Here is an 18,189-nt window from a genome sequence, read left to right as displayed (position 1 = left end):
GGCACGTAATCCTGTTCTTCTCTCGGTTCGTGGCCCGAGTGGATACCCTCATTTCTTTTATAAAAGTAAAAACAGCAACAACAACAACGAAAAGACGTAACCCCTTTGGTAGCAATTTGCAGGGGATGTCTCGAACGATATTATTCTTGGAAACCTAACAGGAAGAAGGTTGCAGTCAGCTTCGTTCTTCAGCATCAGAACAGACCTTTATGCAAATGCCATTTGAAATTCCATTAATATCCTTCTTTTTTTTTTTTTTTTTTTTTTTTTAAATAAGGCAAAGGTGCCTTTAGAAGCTTATCGCCATGGTATCTTCTGTGATGATGCAGTCTGTCATGACCACCTTATTCCACTGGCGATGACAGGGCTAGGGCAAGTTCTCACTGTGTGATTAAATGTGCAGCACAATCCAATGGTATTGTCCACTTCACGTGCGCATGCCAGAAACACGGTGACTGACTGCGTTTTGGTCGCCTGATGCTCCCCGCCTGGGAGGCGTGACGGATGCGCGTCCAGCTGTGTAGTAGGCAAAGGGCCGTGGTGTTCGGGTGAAAGCGACAAGAGGGAGCAGGCTGCCGTGACAGTTCTGCCAGCGTGAAATTCCATTCTTCACATACGATGCTTCCTTGAGAAGGAAGGAGAGAGCGCAGATGGCAAAAACGTCAGGGTTAAGCCTGTCCAGTCAGAAGTTGGACAGTTCTTTCAAAGGGTATTTTGGACAGCGTGATTCCAAGGTGAGATCACGATGGTACCGTTGAAGAACAGGTAAAATTGTAGGCTAGTTCTGATTTTGTCATGTTTTCTAAACGGTTTGTTTCAGTGAAGAGAACAGATCGTGCACGTGCTGTAACGTGACGTAATGTATTTTCTCTATGAGATCGTTGGCTTTTAACAGAGTAAGCCTCACGTATGTTCTTCTTTTCTTCAATGGTTCCCAAAGCAATGCCGTAAGTCTGAGGTAAAGTGGATCGAGCCAATGTCTGTGGTTTTGAACAGCTCTTTTGTTTATTTTCTTTGCGGCACTTTACTGTATTGGGGTTTTTTTCTGCAGCAGCGGAGAACCACCGACATCCCCCCACATACAGCGTTTTAGTGCATGCACTGCACTTTTGGCATGCCAGCAATGATAGCACAAATTGTAAAATCTGCATGTTAACTTCGGGAGCCAGAAAGGAGCGGTCTTAGTAAGGGGACTCGTGAATATCTGAACTGTAGGAAATTACTGCTTTTGACTTCATTTTCACTTCTGAAGTGATTGCTGTTCTACTCTATGTCGTTGTAAAGCGAGATATTGCATAGAGTATCGAAACAGCTTCACAAAACGTAGATTTCCTTCCTTTGCAGTGCACTTTGGAATTTATCTTTGTGGGATGAAAATTAATCTTCCTTCCGGTGAGGCTCGTAAAGTTGGCGCATGCGTTACAAACATGCGGTAGAGTTTTCTGCGTCATAGAACCTTTGTTTACATCGTTATTGACATCTGTTATGTAGGTGTCGCTAGTTGGACGTTGCCCGGAAATACTAGAGAGCGTGCAGTAAAAATTCTCACCGTATATAACGATGAGTTTGGAAAAGTACTTGTCTTTTTTCATTGGGTTTTTTGGAAGGTGCAATCGTAAAATCAAATTGGGAACTAATTTTCACTTTTTCTTCTCTTCCAGCTCATGATAGATACCCCTACCAGTCCTATTACCAGTGGATTGCCATTATTCTTTGTCATAACTGTGACAGCCATAAAACAGGTAAAAGGGAAAAACTGTTTTGCGCGAAGTCTTTCTGAGGTTAAGTGCCTTTAAAAATTCTGAACGAGGTAACGTTTAGACACTGAAAAAGAACCAATGTCTTTTTTGGAAAGAATTTGTGTGTTTAACGTTGCTCGTTAGACACGTGACCCTGGGCGTTACTTTGCTTAGGTGTCAAGCGCCCAGTGACTCACTGCAGCGTCCTTAAATGGACAGTGAATGACTGTCAGACAGCATTTTTGTCTAAACTGCACGTGTCACTTTGCATAAGACCTTTTCTGAAAGCGCCTCGCTTGTTCCTTTGGCACACCTCACCACGTATTAAAAGCAGCCCTCCTACGTAACGCACTGGGAAAGGAACTTGGGGTATGTGGTGCGATGGTGCCGTGTTTGCCAGTAGGTAAAAGGCAAATTTTGCCTCGAGGACTGTGTTTCATGATGTAAAATATACATCAACTGTCAGGCTCTACCAGGTGAAAGATCCAGTTCAGAAAGCGTTGGGGGGTGGGGGGGGAGCGGGGGGGTTATAGAAAAGATTTTTGACTGTTTTTTAGCATTTGTAATGAGAAAATCTTTTGAGTAGTAGTTTAACAGGAATCTTGTTCAAGCGCTGTACTAGACCCTGCGGCCACCTAGAGGCAGTGGAAGGCTAGTGGGAAAAGGATCTCCTCCCGTTTCCTTAAACCCTTAGAGCGATAGGGGAAAGAAGCAAGCAGGTAAATGAAGCGGTGGTATGAACGGAGGCTGCAATTTCTGCAGCGCGGTAGCGTTCGTGAACCTGCTCCTTCAAAAGGGTCGATAGTTCTGGCTGGGGAGAAGATGCAGTCGCGGCAACTGAAAAGTAAGCGGGAGACGTTTTTGACGCTACAGCTAGGATTTCGAGTTGCCTCCTGTGCCAGTAGGACCCAGTCCCACCCGGAATCGGGGCAGAAGTAAAAATAGCTTTAGCTTTCCATCGGATAGAGTAGTGTTTGGGGCAAAGGGGATCGTAATGCTGTAGGAGTCTTTGAATTACCGTTTCCTCTTGTCACTGTGCCATTTGTATAGGCAGAGTGCTCTCCTCTTATCCTCGCTCCGAAAGCGCGCGTTTCGGAGCTACGGTCTTAAGTCGGGAACGGCAGTTACCCTTAAAGCTGTGTGAACTGGAAGAGATCGTGCAAGTGATTATAAATACTAGAATTTTGTTCGGAAAGAAGTTGGACTTAGGTAAAACCCAAAATAGTCCAAAGCCCTCTGTCACCTTCTTGTTTCCTGATGTCCCGTCTTATATCGGCGAATTTAAATATTTCACCATCAACTGCCAAGAACAGAGATTCTGGCTGTCCTGCTAGAAAATTCAAGTCGTGGTTGACTTGTAGACCGTTAAGAGTTTTTCTGACTGTCTCCGTCTGTCTGCAAGGACTATCGGTAACCACCTAAAGCGACGACGGATCCTCGTTTTTATCCTGACCCGCTGCAACGGTAGTTGCAAGCTCGACGGTTCAGCGCGCTCTTTCCAGCAGACTGCCCTTGGACAGACCTTTAAATGGTAGGGAAGGAAGATAAATCTTCCGTTGGAGGACAGAAGTTAAATGCCAAGTATGATCTGAAAACCATTTCCCCTATTCTCTCAAACCAAAAGTGGAACGGGAAGAAGCCTTCTGGGGAAGAAAACTGTTTGAAAGCATCGAGGCGCACGTTCCGTACAAAGTTGCAGCAGAGCGAATGTTGAACTGTACCTTACTAGACCCTCAGAAGTTTAGAAGAGTTAAAAATAAAAGCGTTAACCCTGTCAACCCTGTCCGGGTTTGAGAGGCTTAGCAGGAGGTGGGAAAAACTCTTTCCTGTTTGCAGGCCAGGTAGCGTGATACCCCTAGAAAACCTCAGAACCCAGCCTTACGTTAATCTCGGGCAAGGAGCGGAACTTTTTCTTTTCAGATGCGCGGTGCCACCTAGCTCGGAAGAAGGACGTACGAGACTGCAAAACGGTACAGCTCGTGTTGTGTCATTTTGTCAAACCTGTTAGCCGCAGATCTTCCTTCCTCGTGCCTCTGAAGATGGATGTGCAGTCCTTAGCGGAGTCCAGAATTTTCTTATTGCCTCAAAGATATGTGTATCTTTTAATTTACCAAGGAAATTTAGGGAATGTAGTCCTTTTTTCAGTAGGTTCATAGGTGTTTGGCAAGCGAGTTGATTGGACTCATGAATGTTTACGTGGTGGTGGAGTGAATTAGCAGCAACCACTTTGCAGTTTTTAGGAAATTCAGAAAAAGACTGGGCATGCAAATCCTGCTGATATAGTCCTCGTCTCATGTATTTTGATGCTGTTATTGTAGCAGGCTTTGAGAATATAAATTAATTAGGGACTGTTTGTCTGTATTTTCTGTTCATGAGATTAAGCAACAACGTATGTGTTCCTATCGCATCTTTTTCTTAACGGTATTCTTGCGACATTTGCAAGCGAGCGTAAAGAACTCTCTCTCGAAAATTTTACGCAGTGGGTAAAATTTTTTTTGTTTTAAGCCGACCAGAGTTAACTGGGCTGTAGGAATTCCCTGTTGCGAGGTGTCACCCTTATGATGTCGGGAGTAGGTGTCAGATGGAGAAAGCGCTGAAATCTGTACTTTCTGAAGAAGGTACACTTCAGTTCTTTGCCAAGAGCCCGTATTGCTCGGCTGTTCAGATTCGAGACGGATGCCCCAAGGTTACTGGATTTTAGTTAAATCCTTTTTTTTTCTTCTATCGGTCACCTTTAACAAGGAGCTGTAGGTACAGATTCTTAATGCTTTCTCAAACGGATCAGAAAATGCTCTTATAGGCTCTTACTCAGAGATTTTAAGATTCTGAGTTCCCAGTATCTTTCTGTGTGGCCGCTGTCACTACACATCTTCTGATTATTTATTTTTAAGCATTTACCCCCTGCCGGTAATGCTGCTTGTGCTAGTAACAGCGTTGGTACGTGGAGGGTAGTATCCGAGTGAAGAATCGCAGAGGTCTGCTTTAAGGTTAAAAAAGTTCATTGTATGTTGCTGGTTCTTTAGGTTGCCACGTAACTTTCTTCCAAAGCCTAGTCAAGGCTCAGCACGCGTGCTGTATCGGTACCGTTCGTATTATGACGTTCCCGCCCAATGCCTGTCGTGTTCTAGCTTGAGCTGGGATTATGCCCGCTGTTTAAAAGGTCTCCCTCTTCTGTCCGCAAACTTCCGGGAAAGTCATCTTCGTTCTCTTTCACGTTTTTGTGTATGCAGAAAAACCCTTTAGAAAACGTGTCTGTTATTGCAAATCGGTTGTAGGAGTCTTGCCAGGGTGTAAGAGGTGGCGCAAGAACGTTCATCCGTTGAATGATCAGCGCAACGTGTGTGGTTTTGCCACAAACTTGGGAGCGCTAAGCAATCGTGAGGGTAATCGTGCAGCGGTTAGCGCATGACTAAACAGCTGTTGATGGTAGCGCTGAAGAATCGTTTGGTTCTGTGTGGTAAAATAAGTTTGTGGATCAGCTGATAGAAAATGTCTTTTGACATTCGTCAATTGCTTAGTGTAGCGTGTTATAGCAAGAGACTGTAGAGGCTTCTGTTTTTTAACGACTGATAGGTATTTGAGGAAAGGACATTTTTGATAAGCTGGTGATCGGTTTTGTATGATAAAAAAGAATTTGCGGCAACTTTTCTCTTAGTTGCGTTCACGTTTTGAATTTGATGCCTGGCTGAGAGCTTGCACGCTCTCCCCGTGATGCGAGCCTGCTTTTGTCGTTTTGAGTCGAACGTGGGATAGCGGGCGTTGCGCTCTTGCTCCTGCATCTCGACTGGATTAGCGAGCGAGTGACAGACTACACAGACGCTTGGAAATACTCGCTTATATGTAAGCGCTGTTCTTATTTTCAGAAAGATACGTGACAGCTGAAGTGCCTGTATAGACTGATAACAACTGCTGCTCAGTGATGGGATTTTCCAAGCGATAGCTGGGCTTGGGCATAATAGATCGTACTATTGGTGATCATGCTGTTAGATTAAATAAGCAATGTGTGGATTGTATGCGCAACGGAGAAATACACCTGCATTCGCACTTAAAAACGGTTGCACGTGCGTGTGGTTGGGATAAAGGGCTCGTGAAGAGGTGTTGAATATCTGGTGAAGAAGAACTGCTTAAGTAAACTGTTAAAAGTTCCCTCACTCAGAAATGTTGTGTTCGGGCTCTGGAAGAACTGGAACTTTCTCTGTCGTCTTCGCTTGCTATACAGCCCCGATATATGAACAGCATATAACGCAAAACTAAAAAATCTGAAGAGTTTACACATAGACAGTGGCAGCAGCTATAATAAGCTCTCTGAAAACAGTATGGTATGACATGAGAAAGTACTTTGAATCTGTTGCTTCCGTTTAAAAAAAAAAAAAAAAAAACCAAATCTGTGAGAGAGACTGGAAATGGCTGTTTCCTGTTTTGGGGTATATTAGTCTATATGGGTCTCAGATTGCATGAGCGTGTTTTTCTCTTGTCTCTGGAAAATTTCAGTCTGTGTTTGTTTTTAACAGGATGTGGGATTGCAAATTCCTTCACCGCTTTTGCTCCTTTACTTGCCGTTACTTGTTCGTATAGAACGAGTAAAAACTAAGAGATTTCCCAGATTCCTGAGTAACAGCTGGAGTAGAATCTGAAGAGAAGTTAGCAACAGGGTTAATGATGCTTTGTTACGCTTTGTGTGTTTCTTGCTGAAATGTAAGTTTTTGTGTTTTCTACAGGGTTACGAAGACTGGCTGCGACATAAAGCAGACAATGAAGTAAATGGTGCTCCAGTTTACGTTGTTAGAAGCGGCGGTCTTGTAAAAACTAGATCTAAAAACATTCGGGTATGTGCCTCAAGACAAATTGAAAACGGTTTCTGCTGCACAGCTGAAGTTCTGAAGGGGGACAAAAAAAGCTAGGGCTCTTCATTGTTTAATCGCTAATCGCTGTGACCCGTTTCATAACGATTCAGGGCAATGCTGAAATGAATTCTTCACTTGTAAAGCTCCGTCTGTATGCTTCTCGTTTGTGTTCCCTTCTTTAGGTGGGTGACGTTGTCAGAGTAGCCAAAGATGAGACTTTCCCTGTTGATCTGGTGCTTCTGTCATCTGACCGAGCGGACGGTTCGTGTCATGTTACTACTGCGAGTCTGGATGGAGAGACCAATCTTAAGGTCCGGGTTACTGCTATGAAATACAATTTTATTGATTTCTGTTCGCACTTTTATTTCAGCCTATTGGATCTCCTCCTTCCCCTCTCTGCTCCCTCCCCGTTTTTCTAGATCGTTAAGTTAACGGACACTGTTTTACAGACGCACGTTGCGGTCCCAGAAACGGCAGTGTTGCAGTCGGTTGCCAACCTGGACAAACTTGTAGCTGTTGTAGAGTGTCAGCAGCCAGAAGCAGATCTATACAGGTATCGCTTTGTTAGGAAAGGTTTAGAAATAAAATCGAAACGACCTGTTTAATGCTAGGAGTGGCGCGCATCTTGCTGGGGTTAAAATTGCTTCAGAGGCTTGCTTAAATATCCAGTTTTAATAATGAGCGTAAGTAGTTATACGTACGTATTTACTCAAAGTTGCTAACGGCAAGTTAAATTTGAGTGCTTCGGTAGTAAATTAGAAATTATAGCATAGTTACTTTTCATATTTTGATGTTGACACAAATGTACGTTCCTTTCCTCGCTAGTAAACTTGTTCTCGGTTTTACGGTAAAAATTAAATGACCAGCAAGTTTGAGCAGGGTAAAGAAAAAGAAGTGTATCGGCTTCTCCGGGAGATTTTGGTCTTGCGTAGCACTTTCACTTTTTTGGAATTAACTGTAGGAAACGGTTGTAGGCTTACGTTAATTTCACGGATGTGCGTTAGTCAGGGTGACTACTTTTGCTTATGGTCTGGAAAAGATTTGAACGCCGTTCTCCAGAACAGAAACCCAGGTAGTTACCCGCGGCGTTGCAGTACGCTCAACTTTGGCTTTTAACCTCAGCAAGCGATCCAGTAGAGCCTGTGAAATGACGTTACGTAAAACAAAAGTTATATTCCCACCCGGCTGTTTGTACCGTGATTAATGAAATTGTAATATCGCGCTACTTCTGAATCGTATGATAAACGGTGAATTGTACGAAAACGGTAGCTATCGAGTAACGGTTTTTAAAATCCGACCTGTATCCCGGCAGTTCTTTTTAAGTAAGCTTTGGGATCTTTGAGGAACGTTAGAGTCTTAGAAAACGTACGTGTATTGGCCTAAACGGACGCTCAAATATTTGATCCTTAGCTCAGGGTGTAGAGAGCGTTAAGTGAGTAAGGTCCAACTGCTGCCGAAGTTTACAACTGTATGCTTATTCGCTGTTGGGCTATGAGTAATCATGCAAAACACATGATAGTTACGGACTGCCAAAACAGAGTAAATTGGCTTTCTTAAATGTAAAATTGCTACTTCTAGTGGATAATACGATAACTGGTATATATTTGAGGAATTAGGTCTTACTGGCCCGTCAAGAAACGGCCTGATCTCTTTCAACTAAATCAGCAGTATCCTTTTTTGTGGTTTTATTCATGAAGGCTAGTGGGCTTTTTAAAGGACTGGTTTTCTGAAGGATGTCTATTTCAGTTTTTGAAAATCTCTTGTAAAATTTGCCAGTGTTGTCCTGTTGTTTGTAGTAATATTGCAAACGATAAATTGAAGGTAGTTATTTTATGTTCGTGTACTGTTAATGACTTTTTTGCAGGTATAGTAGGCTGGGGTGTTGCGTGTGTGGTTTTTTTTTATGTATATGCATTGGAGACTTCATGTTTCTGAAGCGTTACCTTCTTTTATAGATTTGTTGGCAGAATAACTGTAAGTCAGCAAAATGAGGAAATTGTACGGTAAGTGAAATGTTACAAGGCTAATGTAGTGTTTAGAGCTAACGAAAGTGGTTAAACCCTGACCATCGCATAAAGAGTTAACTGCTGAATTTTTTTAAAAAAAAAAAAAGCGGGAGGGGGGAATTTTCGTTAGAAGCATCAGTTGTGACTGTGTACCTACGCTGGAACTGAGGAAGAATTAGTGGAAGTTCATCTGCTACCCGTTTTTACGAATGAACGTGTAGTTCTGGAAAGTTTGACTGTTTCCGGACGGGATAGTTGTTTTAGGTACTGGTGATGAGTTGGGAACGCTGTTGCTGTTTGGGAACGCTGTTGCTGTTTATTATTTAAAACATTTATTGAACTTAAACGTTTTCCAGGAGCAGGTTATGTAGACCCCAACAGAGCGCTTGTGATCTGCTTATCCAAGGCGCTGAGCGGGTGTTTTTGTGTTGAAGTTGGGAGAAGTTCCTGATCCACTGTAACAAAACCTCTGCTACAAATCTATAGTTTTAAGCATATATCTCAAACTACCGTACTGCCTGGACTGGAATGGTAAATGCTTACACCCGTGCTAGCCAATTCATAATGGTGTGCGCGCAGTCGTGCGCTCGCAAACTTTTCCCTGTGCGACTGCAGCAAGTAGAGTAATCCCTTAGAACGCAGGGGAAGTTATAAAAACAAGTTCAAGATGCGAAGGCATTTACAGAGCTACCTATGAACTTCCTCCCAAGATTGCCAGTCAATTTAAATTAACGAGAGCTGGCCAGATTTTCAGGAATGATTAGCGTGCGACTCTTTTTTTTTTTTTTTTCCTGCTGAAAAGTACTGGTAATCAAACTTTTAAAAAACTTTGCTACCTGTCTTTAAAATGTGAAGGGCTGTGTTAACGATGCCTGAGCGTATCACAGCGAAAGAGTAATCCGTTAGGAATCTTTCGCTCTTCTAATGTCCACAATGTTATCTTTTACACAGTCTATCTTTTTCAGTAAAACCTGAAACAATACTAAAACAGTATTATTTTTCATGCGATATATGCCTAGAACATAAAGCCTTCAGTCTGCATAGCCTACAGAAGGTTTTTCGCTCCTAAATTAAATCGGTGAGCCTCCTATGAGGCTGGTAGACGTTCTGTCTGTTTTAGACGGGAGTGAAATGAGGCTCGGAGCGAGTAAATGATTTACCTGTGGTTTTGCGTGAAATCTGTGAGGGTAGAAGCCAGATCGCTTGGCCTCAAGGCCCGTGCCCTAACCGCGCACGGAAAAAATAAGCGGGGGGGGGGGGGAACCGATGCCCAGTTGTCTCCTGAGATCGCTTTAGTTGCCGCTTAGCTTAGAGCTTTTCAGATTTCGTTGCTGCCGAGCTGACAGGTTCAGCGTTGGGATGATCTCCCAAATAATTTGGTTGACAGCATATAACAGAGCCGTTTTAAGGTGAGCGTGAAAAAAGAGTCGCAGGTTCTGGCTGCTGGTGGAGCTGTATCTTCTGACTGCCGAAGATGAACTCGTGTAGTCTGCAGTGCACGGATTCCAGTGTTGTATTTTGAGTTTTCTCCAACTGCTTTTGCGGACTACAAAGCCACTCGAACCCAGGAATATGCATAAGGTGTCCTTTTTGTTTTTTAAGGCACCTTTGTGTGGCTTCAAACCAACCGTGCTGGCATTTTTCAAAGACGATCCAGCCGCTGGAGTAGAGCATAGGACTCTAATGTTATGTGAACCTTGCTCGTAGCGGTAGCTTTGTTTACACAGCACTGTTTACAGTTAATTTAGCTGATGATTTATTGTATTACTGTGGTGTGATAGGTGTGAGGGAAAAAACGTTTTGTAAAATTTTAGACTTTTTCATGACAAAGCGGGAACCTGTGCTGCTGTATTGTCTGTCTGTCTAGATCGTTGCCTGTGTTTCTCTGATGTAACCTTAGAACCTGCTAGATGGTTTCAGTTAGACAGGGGGGTGGAAGTAAAATAGCCAGACCTGAAAGCGCGCTCCTGTTGCGGCGTGAGCTTGACAGGCTTTTTCTGCTGGCGTTGCGAATAGCTTGTAGCTCTTTCTGAGCCAGCCGTTCTGCACGTTAGGCTCAGTCGCTAATTACGGGATATTGAAAGCGGTGGTGGCGGAGTTATTACAGTGCCCGAAGGAAACGTTAAAGGGCGCTGAGAGCTCTGTGGAGTTTGGGGTGGGGGGTGAGGTGGGGAGAAGAGGGAACGGGACCGAAGAAATCCAAGTGGGGCCAGAGAGGGTGGGGGGTGGAGTAGTTGGGGTAGGAACTGATAGGACCTCAGTGCGTAGGAAACGGGACTTTGTTAGTGTCACGGAATACGGAACAAATTGGTTTTAAATGCTCATGTATCTCTTTCTTTTTAGACCTCTCGGGCCTGAAAGTCTCTTACTCCGTGGAGCAAGACTAAAAAACACTAAAGAAATATTTGGTTTGTAGACATCTAAGTACTTAAAGAGCGTTCTCTTCCTGAAGTGTGATGATGAACTGTAGTTTAATTCTACTTGCGTTGAAGACCTCTTAATAACCCTGCCGCTGGTTACCTGAGAGGATATGACTGTAGATGAAAGTATGGTATTATGCCCGAGAATCTCTGCGGATATGAGGTTCCGGCCCCGCTATGTGAAAATATTTGAAGTGGTTTGATAAAGGAGTAACTTAACGTTAAGGGATGCCTGATTGATGTTAGTTATCCGTTGTTCGAGACCTCCTGAGATTTACCGTTCTGATTTCCATAAGAAGTACGTTTGGAGAGCGGTACAGTCGTAATAACGAACGGCATCGTAGTAGCTGCCACGATTGCTACGATAGCCCGGCTTTGCTGTTGCAGAATGTTACTAACGCCTAGAAAATACTGCTTCGCTATTGTATTGAAATAGACAGTATCACCTCTTGATTTTATCCTATGTCTTGCAAACAAAATTAAAAATTCTGCAAGTTGTATGTATGCACAAAGCAAAATATAACTCCTTTTTCCCTCCCTTTCTTCCCAGGTGTTGCGGTGTATACAGGTATGGAGACAAAGATGGCATTAAATTACAAGAGTAAATCTCAGAAACGGTCGGCAGTAGAAAAGTATGTTTATTTTGTAGCGTTCTTATCTGTAGAATCGTAACTCGGTGTTTCCCCGGTAGCGGTAGAGCCCGTGCGGTCTCCTTGTGGGGTTACAGGCAGGGGAAGAGAGGGCGATTGCCTTGTCTTCGGTAGGAAGCCGCAGTGGTAACTTTTGTTTCTTTTTTAAGGTTCTGTCGTTACTTTCAGTGGCCTTTAGAGATGAGTACCCAAGCTGAAAAAGGACCGAAATAGGAAAAGTGTGTTTGGTTTTGGGGGGCTTGGTTTGTTTTTCTCTGAGGCGCGAGGATCGTACGATGGAAGGTGGAGCGCCGCCTTGACCCGGGTGCCTGCTGATGCTTTTCACGCCAGTCCCAGCCTTTGCTGTTTTCTGCGTCCTTTGCTGTATCATAAGCGTGAGACTGCACCCGGCCTTTAAAGAGGATGGGCTCAACCGAAGTCTAAATCATTGAGAAATTTCTTTTTCTTTACTCTTAGCATTGCCGCTGATGGAAAACGGTTTTGTGTCGTAGATACCGGAGGGTATATGGCCTATGCAGATACGTTTTGTAACGCGTCTTGCCTCTTAGGAGAGTTGCACGTTCTGTTTTAAAAATCTGTCTGCTGTAGTTGGGTGGTGGAGTACCGTTACTATGATACGGATTTGTATGTTGAACTCGATGAATTATGTTAAAAGGAGAAACAGTTCTAATATGTTGCCTTTATTCCAGTTATAAAAAAATCTGTGTTAGCCTCAAGATGTTTTTCTTTCGCGATCGCGCAGCTGATTATTCTTCTAGAAGCAGGCACAAACAAATCTGTAGGATGCACAAGAAAGTCAAAGCAAGGGGTGAAAAGATGATCTGGCTGGCATTACAGAATATTGACAAGGCTGAAAGGTCATCCGGGTATAGGACGGCCCGAATTAAGTAAGTGGACGGGCAAAGAAGTGCTCTTATAACTGAGGAAAAAGGTACAGCCTTGGATTTCTGCGCTGGTCTTCTGTAATGCCCTCACAGCCTCGCTCGATCCTCAGAGAAGAAGGGAATGTCGGGAAGAAGTATAAGCCAGTCCCCAGAATCTTGAGCGAGATGTGGCACGAGTCAACTGTTGGGGAGTCAACTGTCCGCCCTAATCTAGTCTTCCTATCTCTATAGGTAGAGTGTAGGATGTAGGATTTATTTTCACTCGTGTTGTTGATATTTATCATATCGAAACTTTAAATCCGTGTGAAATGCAGGCTGCGTGGAAAAAAATTGTCTCATAAGTTTTGGCTCGATTAATATTTTAAGTGTGTCAGCAGGTTAAGTCAAATGAGCTGAAACGGCTTCTTTTTTTTTTCTTTTTTTTTTTTTTGCCTCTCTCTAGGTCTATGAATTCCTTCTTGATTATATATCTAATAATCCTCCTCTTTGAAGCCGTTCTGAGTACTATTTTAAAATACGCCTGGCAAGCTGAAGAAAAATGGGATGAGCCTTGGTACAATGAAAAAACGGAGCATGAAAGAAACAGCAGTAAGGTAACGTGTTCTACCCAGTTGCGTATCTGAGGAATCTTCAACCGCCAGATGTTGAGTGTGGCCTTTATAATGTCTCCGTGCCTGGATGTAGCTTACACAAGCACGTGATCCGCTTGCGTATGTGTTTGTCGTTAGCTCGGGATTTTTTCAAGAGTTTTGGTCTTAGGTGTCTTGACCCTCGTGTAGAAAAACGTTAAGTCTGTGAACGCTTGGACTCTTTCTTCTTTTACGGAAAGCCCGGGAGATGATGGGTAGATAGATAGATATGTTTGGCACGGCATGTTTCTGAGGTGGTGCTCTGCTTACGGTTGCTGTTCTTCTGGGTGTCTGTGCCCTTCCTTAAAGGAAAAGGGGAAGAGAATGGCTGCTCCTGTGCCCGTTCTGTGGCGATGATTTCGCAGGTTAGGCGTTTCGGGCGTTCTGTGATGTTGAGAACGTTCGGACGCTTTTTTAAGGCTGTAATTTTACTCGAGCTCCCTCTTGCCTCCTCGCTTTTCTGTAGATATTGGAAGGATTCCTTGAAACGTTCTTAGAGCTCTGCAGTTCCGAGAAGTATGTCTCACTTTTGTATAACGTAGTCATTCTGTATTTTTCTGTATTCTTTTAATTTTAAACTTCTGATGTCTGTGTGAGCGTACCTTTTTCCAAAGCAGTTCAGGAGCTGAACGAAGCTAACGCTAAGCGGAAGAGGGGGATTTTTTTCCGAACGCAGGAGTTGGACGTCCAGACTTCGAACACCTCTGTCTCCCGTGAGTCGAGGGTTGAACGTGCTCGCTAGTTGCCGTGCGTGCTCAGAGTTCGAATTCCGAGTTAGTGGAGTTTGTTCTTTCTTCAAGAGCAGAGTGAAACTTATTGTTGGCACGTAGCGATTCGAGAAGGAAAATAGAAGTAATTGGAGAATTTCTGTGATTCCGGGACAGTTAAGTGGGTTTTTTTGTTTTTTATAGCACGCCACTTTCACTTTTCGTCTTTTGTTTTGAATGATTGTTATCGATGCAGTTATCAAAACCTTTTCAGTGTACTTCAAGATATTCTGTCTGAAAGTGTCGCTGTTGACCAGTACCGAATGAGTTGCGTAGTTTTCAAATTGTTTAGTGACTTTGTTTTGTAGTAGCTGCGCATATTGGAAACACTTTCTACTGTCTGAAGCGGTCGGTCCGGTAAAGGCTCGGGTTCTGTAATAATTTGAAGTCGTTGCTATCAAAGTTAGAATAACGTGTTGAGCCTTTTCAGTTCAGAGAAGAGACAGGGTGGGTATTTACAGAAGTGTTCCGTCCCCTCACCTTTGTCTTCGGGAGCGTACGGAACCTCTTCGGTTTCTGCGCTGTCGCTTTCCTTCTGTTCTGTCCCCTCTGGTCTTTGTTTTCCTTTGCCTTGTTTACTGTATTCTTCCACAGTCTGCTTTGCAATTTTCGGTAGGCTGCCAGTACTTAATATGCTTTCTCCGTTCATCCATCCTGTATCTTCCAGATTACTCCTGTGATGTACCGGTTTTGAGAAAGCTCGCTGACTTTAGTCGTCGTCGCTGCTGGCGTATCTTCTCTTTCTTGAATTACTGCCCTCGGTCTTGATCTGTCTCGCCTGTTTCAATTTTGAAGATCTCTTAAGGCACAGAACCTACTGGGTGTTTGTAAGGCACCGAAATCGATGGTGCTGATGTTTGTTAAGTAATTATAGCAACGCTCCCTGATCGGGAAGAGCAGTCGTTAGGTAGCTCAGCGAGCCGTTGACTACTTTATGTTGCGCTTCCCCAAAATGCTTTCCCAATGCCAGATATTGGTGGAGGTGAAAGGTATGTCCCCGTCTTCCTTGTCTCGGATCTCCTTTGTTCGGTATTTACAGCGTAAATACTGAGTTTGCTGGGCAAATTTAGAAGAGGGACCTTCGAAGAGGCCGAAAGACTGCCTTTCAGGGTTTAGAATTGTCAGACCTAGTAGAGAGAAGTTTCTGTGGTCGTGTTGCGCAGCTGTGTAGGGAAACGTTCGAACGTCCCCGGTGGCGGTTGGAAGAGGCGTAAAGGAAGTCTGCGCCGTTGAAATCTACACAGTCGCTTTCTGTCGGGTAGCGCGGGTTGCCCGCCTCACCGGGCGACGTCAGTAGACAGGAACGCTTTTGTCAGTGTGCTGTCCTAAACCGTTTTTAATACCCACGGAGCATATTGCGGGTTTGTCTGTGACGACGTGGAGCATCAGCTGTTGGGTATCGCCTTCGCAGCGTGTGGTTCCTTAGAAAAGGCTATGAGTGACGTCATTAGATGGAGCATGCAACGCGTGTGTTCGGTCTCAGTTCCTTCGAGAGAGTTTCTGGGTTACAGAATCGCCGCTGCAGCTGATAGTAATTGGCGGCCTCCCTGACAGACTCGGTAGAGAAGGCAAAAATTAATAAACCTGAAAGCGGAAGCAGCCGGTAATGGCTTGAGGCGGTCTTTTTGCGTCGGTCTGAAGACGCGTTACTGAGGCAGCCTGGAAACGCCTGCGTCGTCGCTGCGCGTGCCGTTTCTCTTATGTACGCGGGGGACTTGGGCCTCCTTCAGCTCTGTTAGTTTGTCATTTTTCATACGTACTGAACTATACCTAAGTAACCACGTTTCCCCTGATCCCTGCAGTAATCTTTACGTTTTCTTTTTTTTTTCCCTCTCGTAGATTCTGAGATTTATTTCGGATTTTCTTGCTTTTCTGGTACTCTACAATTTTATCATACCTATTTCACTTTACGTGACTGTTGAGATGCAGAAATTTCTCGGATCTTTTTTTATCGGCTGGGATCTTGACCTCTATCACGAAGAAACAAACCAGAGAGCGCAAGTAAATACCTCAGACCTCAATGAGGAGCTGGGACAGGTGGGCAATAAAATACGTTGGCTTTTTTTTAAACTCCTATTTTACTTTTTTAATGTCATTACTGCAGACTTCTTATTGATTGTGCTTTGACGATTTGATTAATTGGAAAGTAAGGTATAAGCATCTTATTTCATGGCAGAGATTAAAATTTTAAGTTCTCTTACGTGACCCAAAAAAAAAAGGTATATAACAGAGAGAGTGAGTGGAGATTTTTTTTTTTTTCCCCTTGTGGAAAGTATATGTTATTGCAAACCTGTTTTCTGTTTTATTTTACGATAGGTAGAGTATGTGTTTACAGACAAAACTGGTACGCTAACTGAAAATGAGATGCAGTTTCGTGAGTGCTCCATCAATGGCATAAAGTACCAAGAGATCAATGGGAAGCTAACTCCAGAGGGGCTGTCTGAAGATTCTCCAGATGGAACTAGGCATGATTTGGTAAGGTCCCCCCCCTCTCCCCCCCCCCGCTTAGACGCGCTAGATAGCAAATACTTCATTGTGAAGAAACAGTCTTTGAGTGTGTGCGGTAAAGAATAAAATGTTCTGAGTAGGTTGAAGCTATTAACTGTTACTGATGCATGATTTGTATTAAATAGATTGAGAGGTGTGGTGTTTTTTTAACTTGGAGTGCTTGGCAGATTTTTTAAGTCAGAACATCTTGTTTTTTAAAGTGTGTTCCAAACTGGGTGGGTATCTAAATGTTGCAAATAACGTTTTTGCTTCTTATAGGTGAAAGAGGAAGAGCTGTTCTTGAAAGCCGTTTGTCTTTGCCATACGGTGCAGATCAACGCGGATCAGACAGACGGTGCTGACGCTCCCTGGCGTGCCAATGGAATAGCATCCCCGTTGGAATATTATGCTTCCTCACCGGATGAGAAAGCGTTAGTTGAAGCTGCGAGCCGGTGAGTTGTGATGCCAAGATTACCGAAGGCAGGAATTGCCTGGCAGGGCGGACAATGTGTTCTGAAAGCAATCTGAAGAAGCGCACCAAAAGTTCGTAAAGCTCAGGGCCTAGCGCTGACAGCTTACGTAAGAGACGCAAAGAGTTAACGAGCGGAAAGACTTAGATGTATTATGACGCGGCGTTTAAAAATATTTATGGAAGTCCTTGTCCGAGTAAACTGGGCCAAATACGTTGCTATTTAACATGCCGTAGAAGGTGGGCGTTCTTCGTTTTCCCTGGAAACGGAGAGCGGTAACGGGGGGTAAGGGTCCTATTTTCTGCTGCGTTCGGTAACGTTCAGGTGAACAGGCGCTTCGTCTGAAGTACCGATCCGACGTCTCTTTTGTGTTTTCTTTTAGCGTTGGAGTAGTCTTCACTGGAACTAGTGGGGACGCTATGGAAGTAAAAAGTCTTGGAAAACGAGAAAGGTATTCCCTTTTATTTCTTGCTCCTTTTGAAGGGCCAAACAATGTTGGAGATTACAATCACGTTCTCTATTTAATTCTCTCTGTTCAAAAAAACCGAACAAGACAAAGGGGGAAAAAAAAACCCTCCCCTTTCCCTGAAGTCCCCTGTCTGTAATGATTTTCCTTTGCTGTCCTCAAGACAGTTTATATCTTACTCCTTACCAAATGGTACTGAAATGCAAGAATTTTATGTGCGAGTTGCTTTGTATAGGCGTATATTATAGCAGTTTACGGCTCTGCCCGTTGTTCAGAAATTGGGACTCTGCTAGCGTTGGCAAACTGAAGTGTTTATTCGAGCTTTAGTTTGTGCTTTCGGCTCTAGGCGTTCCCGGAATCGGCTATGCCGGCAACTGTCGCGCGTGCGTAATCGCATCGCTTAAACTTGCCCCGACCGAGCAGAAACGTTGTCTCTGCGGTGTGTCGTAGCATCTTTTGTCCCTTTGATCTGTTTCAGTCAGTTCTGACAGTTCATCAGACTTAACTTCTTAAAACTAGTTTTTTCCGAGCGTTGCCAAAAATAGTCCGGTCGTTGGGGATCCCGACTGCGTAGATTGGTTGAGCGTGGAAAGTAAAACGTTGTTTCCAAGTTATCCTTTTAGCGTGACTTCAAGTATAAACGGATAGTTAGGAGCTGATGATGATCTCCGGATGTAAAGCTAGTGCTCAGGAATCGAAATTCCTATTGGTCGGAGAACGTAATTCTTATGGGACAGAACTCGGTGTACACAGAGCGTTGAGAAGCCATTAACTGCAGAAATGGAGGTAACGGTGGCTGTTCCTCAGCCGTTAGCGTTACTTTCGGA

General features: G+C 43.9%; 1 protein-coding gene across 20 annotated transcripts in view; it reads left to right on the top strand.

Moving 5' to 3' along the window:
- ATP11B (ATPase phospholipid transporting 11B (putative)) overlaps positions 1-18,189 on the top strand; it is a 72,765-nt gene that overhangs the window by 17,298 nt on the left and 37,278 nt on the right. For 14 of the 20 annotated variants that reach the window (XR_011142959.1, XR_011142957.1, XR_011142960.1 and 11 more), the window contains exons 4-15: positions 1,662-1,742; positions 6,458-6,565; positions 6,766-6,894; positions 7,003-7,136; positions 8,539-8,586; positions 10,933-10,997; positions 11,560-11,641; positions 12,986-13,136; positions 15,779-15,976; positions 16,256-16,414; positions 16,706-16,878; positions 17,279-17,347. Coding sequence is in view for 16 of the 20 variants with exons in the window: in XM_068955199.1 (XP_068811300.1) it covers positions 1,662-1,742; positions 6,458-6,565; positions 6,766-6,894; positions 7,003-7,136; positions 8,539-8,586; positions 10,933-10,997; positions 11,560-11,641; positions 12,986-13,136; positions 15,779-15,976; positions 16,256-16,414; positions 16,706-16,878; positions 17,279-17,347 (1,397 nt within the window). In the remaining 4 variants the exon portion in view is untranslated. Of the gene's footprint in view, positions 1-1,661; positions 1,743-6,457; positions 6,566-6,765; positions 6,895-7,002; positions 7,137-8,538; positions 8,587-10,932; positions 10,998-11,559; positions 11,642-12,268; positions 12,547-12,985; positions 13,137-15,778; positions 15,977-16,255; positions 16,415-16,705; positions 16,879-17,278; positions 17,348-18,189 lie in introns of those variants that run through there. The other 6 variants (XM_068955202.1, XM_068955203.1, XM_068955197.1 and 3 more) reach the window with 2 other exon arrangements.

This window comes from Struthio camelus, chromosome 9 (genome assembly GCF_040807025.1).
Source record: "Struthio camelus isolate bStrCam1 chromosome 9, bStrCam1.hap1, whole genome shotgun sequence".
Lineage (NCBI taxonomy): Eukaryota > Metazoa > Chordata > Aves > Struthioniformes > Struthionidae > Struthio > Struthio camelus.
Note: the sequence above shows the minus strand (reverse complement) of the source record. Positions and strands in the feature narration are given on the sequence as shown.